The following is a 6,809-nucleotide window of genomic DNA, read 5'->3' as shown; positions in this document are numbered from 1 at the left end:
CACACACACACACACACACACACACACACACACACACACACACACACACACACACACACACACACACACACACACACACACACCAGTACCTACTCTTTAACTCCCACCACCAACTGGAACACAAACTTGGGGTTACCAGGATGGGCAGAGAACATCGCACTTAAGGCAGAAATGGACCAAAACACACATAATGAACACTAAAAGCATCCAGTTATCATTTTTATAGTGAAATGTAGACATAATAGAATTCCAAATATAGTACATAATTAAACCTTTTAGTGCAGCTAGTAAATGATGTAATTACAAAATGAAACCACAAGATGGCAGTGTAGTTTCACAATTACACCACCGGATTTTTTGTTTTACAATTCTATTACATAAAGAAGTATACATTATAACAAGTAACGTACAGTAAGCTACTGCTGTACGAAAAAAGTCAGATTTTGTCACAATAAAAAAGTAGTTGAATAATTTAAAAGAAATCGGTTGTCATCACTACATGGAGATCAGTTTTGTGTCAACATTTTTCTTTTGGTGCACAATCAATGCTTTTTATGAACACGAACAATTAAACAATCTACATTTGTGCTTTTTCTTTGCAGTCTTTTTGCTATTTATACTGTGAGTGCTTTGTCCGCGAACACTTTTTAACCTTCTACAGCAAGTGCTTGAATTACATTTCAATATTAATTAGGCAGTTAATCAGACTAAGCTAAACTGGCTGAAACTGGCAGAGGCCTAGCGCTCTGTTTCCCTGTCAAGAAAAACATTTCCTCCCACGAGGATTGTGGGCGCTTGGGGTTTAAGCCATCCACATTCCAAATCATGTATTTCCAATGAACTGGGTGGTGGCAGAAAAATTAGAAGGAAATCTTGTAGATAAAAGTCCTGCAATGTAGTGACCCATCTATGCTAGAAAAGCACCAACACTTTCCCACAACTTGCAGTTAAATAACCATTACTGTAACTGAGTGGGGTGAAAATTAGCTTAGCAAATGATGACCAATTTCATTGTGATTTACTTACCGTGATTTACTGTTTTTGACTTTTTTTCAAAATGAGGCACTGACAACGATGAATCATGTTGTCTGTTTCCAGAGAACATTCAGGCAACATTTCCTGTTGTTTGCATGGCAGCTCTCACTAAGATTAACCATTGTTGACCAACTTTTACTATACAGTAAATAAAAGGGGACCAATGATCATACTTTCTGCATCTATTTATATTCTTGGACGATAATCAGCTGAATTTGTTATAATAAAATAGAAGGACCTATTACTCATAATAAAACTCAAAAACTTATAAATCCATCCTGAACTAGGGGCACTTAAGAAGTAGAAAAGGACAAAAGAAAAGGTGGCGCTGTCAGGCTAAGATGGCTAAGCTAAAATCTGGTGCCCCCACAGTCTCTAAAACAATAACAAAACAGTCCAATTTGAAAGCTGTTCCCCCTTGAGTTTCACTCCATACCCACCTTTTAAGAGCTGGCAGGTGACCTTTTTGGACAAGACGTTTGAGAGATAAATTGTAAGCTAACGCTAGCTGATAACTTAACTACAGCATTAAGATGTAGGTCCAGTGTACAGACACACATATCTAGAAATTTTTGCTATGTAACAGTCTAGCTGAAACACAAGAATTTCACTCACCAAAACCGGATCACAAACATGACAGAAAGGTCCAGTGCCTATACTGGGAACACTTATCAACCACATTTTGACTGTAGTCCAAAATAGCGTTTTGTGCAGTTCCTCAAGGAACTGCAGTTTTTTCCATTCAAACTGGCTTCTTTTTTCATTTTTGTAGGTTGCCCATGTGCTGAATTTCACAAACGAGAGAGCTTAACTAATCTGAATATGAGGTTACTTTGTTTTGGGAGCTTCTTTTGCTCCTGGGTCTGTTCGATGTTAAAGTAGAGGTTTTTGTCTAAGAGTAGAGTGATTAAAGCAGTGTGAAGTCTGAAAAAGTAATTGCTTCCTAAACTTAATAACTGCTTTTGCCATCCTGCAAGAGTTTGCGTTATCTAGCAATGAGTCCTTTCTTTACTTACTTTCCTTACTGTACTTTGTATAATTGGTTTTATTCAGCCACAGTGGAGAGTTTTTGAACATCAATGACCTGCTTAAGAACTTGCAAAAGTATCTCAATCAGATTTAAGGTTTATCTAATTGAAGGACTTTGACTAGGTCTCTCAAAAACATTTGTTTTGGGGTGTTTTTAGCCATTCAGAGACAGTCTTGCTGGTGTGTGTTGATCATTCATCAGTCTTTGTACATAAACCAAGTGTGCTTGAGCTTCAGGTTACCAACTGATGACCGGACATTCTCCTTCAGGATTTTCTGCTAGGAACAGAATTCATAGTTCCATCAATTATAGCAAGTCCTCCAGGTCCTGAAGCAGCAAAGCAGCCCAGGACTGTCACACTACCACCACAATGTTTGACTGTTGGTGTGGCATTCTTGTTATGAAATGTTGTGTTATTTTACAATAGATGTAATGGGACTCAAAACTTCCAAAAAAGTTCAGCTTTTGTCTTCTCAGAATGTTCTTTTGGCGGAGGCTTGAGAGGTTCTTGTGAGATGAGGCTTCGTGTTCTTTTTGGTCAACAGTGGCTTTCACCTTGGAACTTGGAACATTTTTGCCCAGTCTCTTTCTTGTGGTGGATTCATGAACACTGGCCTTAACTGAGGCAAGTAAAGCCCGAGGTTCTTTGGAAGTTGTTCTGAGTTTTTTGTGATCTCCAGATGATCCAGTCTTGGAATAACTTTTGGTAGGCTTGCCACTCATAGGAAGGTTTTCCTCTTTCCCCCGTTGGTAGATAATGACTTTTTGTTCACTAGAATCTCAGAGCCTTGGAAATAGCTTTGCAACACTTTCTTGACTGATAAAGAAATTTTGTTTCCTATATGTCACTTTAGATGATGGCATGTTATGTTGCTTTTTGAGATATTTCAGCCTACTTCACAACTGATTTCTTGATTCAACAGGTCTGGCAGTAATCAGGCCTGATTAAGGCTAGTGAACTGAACTTAGCTGAACTCGCCAAAAAATCTTCATTCACAATTTAACAAGGCGTTAGCGATTATTTTAAGAGCAGTTGAACATATTAGGCCATTACTTTTCTCACACAGGGCCAGATAAGTTTAGATATCTTTTTCCTTAATAAACAAGATCGGCATATTAAAACTGTATTTGTCTTGCTTGCTTGCTTAATCTTTTACAAAATATTATTGAATGATCTGAAACACATGTGTGACAAATGTGCATAAAACTAAGAAATCAGGAAACAACAATGGTTTCTCTATAATATTAGCATAATTCCCCGTAACTTCAAACCAAAAATTAAAACCAATATCCATCTTTGCTTTCAAAGAAGCTTATTTGATTAGTCTTATACATCAACCAGTTGTTGTTTCAGACAATTTTTTATATAATATCAATAAAAGCTATATGTAGCCTAAAAAGATAAGCTTGTTAATGATGCAGAGGTAAACCGATTACTTTGAATCCTGCTAGTGAAGGTCCATCAAATCTTTTCTAATAAAACTAAATGGAATAAATGGGTTTCTAAAACACTTTGGCTTTAAGTGCACCATATAAATAAAATGTACTTAGTTTCTTACTAATATGTATATCCTTACATATTATATCCATACAAATGTTGTTTTGGGGTATTTTCAACTAAGGCCATTAATTCAAGCTTATTTCTGCCTTGATAACTGAAGATATACTTCTGGATGTCCACTGCACTGTTCACAACATGCCAAAACGTACAAACCCCCCTAACCAGTTTTACAGATGGTCATTGCTATGCTTAGAGCTAGATAGAAATGTCAAAGGATTACTATGGAGAAGGGGGCGGCATTATGCTATATTCATATGGATCAGGTCTGTGGACCAGCTGTTGTCCACCTAATAATGGCTCCACTCTGCACTGATGACATATGAATACACAAACTAGACATTCAGACACATTTTGTACAGTGGACCGTACCAAAGCAATCATAACGACAGTATTTATCATTTTAATGAGAACAAATTATATAACCACCATCATAACCAGAGTCATTATTACCTAACTACTGCAGACTCTGGATGGCATTGCAGCTCTTTTTCCTGCAGCTTCTGTTTATTTGGTTAACAGGCAGCAGTGGTTGCGCTCTAAACTGGTAGCAGCTTCGTTGTCATTTACTTCCTGATGTTGATGTTGGGTGCAAACAGTGTCTATGGTAATAATAAACTTTTACAGCTCCTGCTGTTGCGTTAATGCTGTCATCATCTCTTGAGCTTCCTATTTGCTAGAAAGCTCATTCCCATTTACACACTATGGGACAAAAGCTAGAAGCAGGGGGGTACTGTCATTGTCTGAGTTCTTTATGATACATTTTAGAGCAGAGCAGTTTCCTAGGTGAATAACAGTTGTGCACAACATTAGCTGCAGAGTTCGTCATGACAGAGGGCAAATATATCATTGTTACCTCTACACCAGATAATATGAATGATTAAACATCCATACTCTGGGTATTTGCACAACTATGAGCAAACTGTGCCTGACCACATATTGACATTTGATGACTCGTCTATGTCACTAGACTAAATAAGACACTTAAAGTACCCATCAGCTTTTACAATGGGTGATTTTTTTCCCATCGTGCTGTTGCTTAGCAAATATAATTTGAATATAAATAATCTTATAGAAGTAATTTTAAACCATGATTTTGTTCAGTAAGAAAAACACATTTAGGAAATAGTCACAGTTTTACAAATAATTTAATTTATTTGGTATGTAGAAAAAAAACAGTCATATAAATATTATAGTATAAATTAAACTGCACATTATTTTCCATATTTGATTAAAAATGCAATATATACATACAGGTAAATACATAAAAATCATAAAGGACCCCACATGCCCATACAAATACATACAGTGAACAAGTTTGACAGACATTGCACGTCACAACTACAAAAGTTTGCCTAATGGCTAAGAAAAGTGCATTTTCCAAATGTGCTGGCCTCTTGCTTGATTGTCACTCAGTCTGTTTAGTAGAACTCTTTCTTTACTTTGCTTTCCAAACTCTAGCTGTATCGACAGCAGTCCATTTTCAGGCATCAGCCTTCAGCTTTCCTTCATTTTCCTTTTTTTTTTCCCATTCTGTTGCCATCTTCAAAGTGATGGCTACTACGCTATAGGCCCATCCACAGCTGCTCTCATGTAGCACTCAGCATCTGTACCATTATTAGCACATGCTTCACGATGAAGCACCTTGTGCCAGACTTCCCTTCCATTCTCAAATCTTAAGGCGATCGCTAACAAATCCCTTTTAGGCTCATCGACAGATTTCAAGCCTTCTTCTCCTGTTGGGGCAGATTTCTGGCCTTGTTGCTTGGCTTGGCTTGGCACACCAGATCTCTGTAGGCTGGAGAGCGGAGAAAGCGTGGATAGCAGTCTTTGGCCATGAGCATGTAGATCTTGTGCTGGGCCATGTCGAAACAAGAATGTGTGGGGGCCAGCATATTGGCTTTGGTGATGTCACGGGTTTCGTGGTCAATATTAATCTACAAAAAAAGGACACAAGATATTAGGTTGAGTCTCTTTTTGACCACTTATGGCTACGTCTTCTTTGAGATTTGGCATTTACATACCTCCCGGGGAGCTTCGCTGCCGATAAATTCATCATAGATCTTCTTAGCCTTAGTAGCTAGCTTGGCAGGACACTTGATATGTTTGTATTCCTCACAGGCAAAGTAGAACGCAATGTTCTCCTCGCTGAACTCAGACATAAGGAAGGCTGTGAAGGCATACAGTCCATCTGCAGAAATAGAGGAAATGTGATTACTCGTTTCACATAATGGACCCAGAGTGGATGAATGTGTATGTGTGTGCATCCACACAATTTACCCACATTTGAATGCACTTTTGTTTTTGTGAAAATGGCACAGAACAATAAAAGAAACAAACTGAGACTTTACTTACATTTGCTGGAAAGAAGTTTTTCAAAGGACTCTTTCCACCTTAGGCATTCCTCCAGGGTTGGCCTGAAAACAAATGAAGCATTAGTTTCAAATTAGATTCAAACTGGAATTTTGACCAAACACACAATGGCAATAAATGCACCCTGCAGTATTATATTGTGTATGTGAGCCTTACTTATTTTTCCCTATTTTGCAACAGGATAGATTCCAGTTGGGGATCTGCAAAACACTTCCCAGCCTTGCCTTCAGCTCCTTGGCCCTAAGACAAAGAGAAAACAGATTATTTACATTTTTCACCAAGACCTTGATGGCATACCCATTGACAAGCCGTCTAGATTTGCACAAACTAAAACTTACATTGTATTTTAGCTTCTCAGATGCTCACATGCAAATGTACAGTGATAAAGAAAAAGCTGTTCCCTATCATCTAATCCAAATCCTCAAACATCAGTGTTTGCAAGAAGCTTAATATACCTTTCCAAGCAGCAGGTAGGCAGTGATGCTAGTCCTTTACACATAGCAGCAGGTTGGAGCTGGTAGGGGTGGTGTTTCGGTTTTGTGGTGCTCAAATTACTGTTCAGTAAAGCTCAGTATGGAGCGAGATTGTCTGTATCTGAAGAGAGTGAGTACAGAGGCTTTATAGTTCAACCGCCCCTGCTTGTGATGTGTCATCAGCCACCTCAGCCAATCACAAAGAGGGAGAGAGAGAGGGAGAGAGAGAGTATATGCAAGGACAAGGCTGGGAAATTACTGTCAGAAGATAAATGCTACTGATATTCTCCACTTTGTTTTTCTTGTATTTCCCTTAACCAGCCACAACCAAAACAAACCA

General features: G+C 38.3%; 1 protein-coding gene across 1 annotated transcript; it reads right to left on the bottom strand.

Moving 5' to 3' along the window:
• Positions 1–4,793: 4,793 nt before the first annotated feature.
• Positions 4,794–6,577, bottom strand: rgs16 (regulator of G protein signaling 16). The gene is made up of 5 exons (XM_085386364.1): positions 6,452–6,577; positions 6,153–6,236; positions 5,979–6,040; positions 5,648–5,814; positions 4,794–5,560 (listed from the first exon to the last, which is right to left on the bottom strand). Exons 1-5 carry the CDS (start codon positions 6,493–6,495, stop codon positions 5,345–5,347), a joined length of 573 nt encoding a protein of 190 aa, XP_085242490.1. The 5' UTR covers positions 6,496–6,577; the 3' UTR covers positions 4,794–5,344.
• Between the last annotated feature and the right edge of the window lie 232 nt (positions 6,578–6,809).

Source organism: Rhamphochromis longiceps, linkage group LG17, assembly GCF_057381845.1.
Source record: "Rhamphochromis longiceps isolate RC_006_pf linkage group LG17, R_longiceps_female_GT1.1, whole genome shotgun sequence".
Classification (NCBI taxonomy): domain Eukaryota; kingdom Metazoa; phylum Chordata; class Actinopteri; order Cichliformes; family Cichlidae; genus Rhamphochromis; species Rhamphochromis longiceps.
The sequence above is the reverse complement of the archived record's forward strand: the minus strand, read 5'-3'. Positions and strand labels throughout refer to the sequence as shown.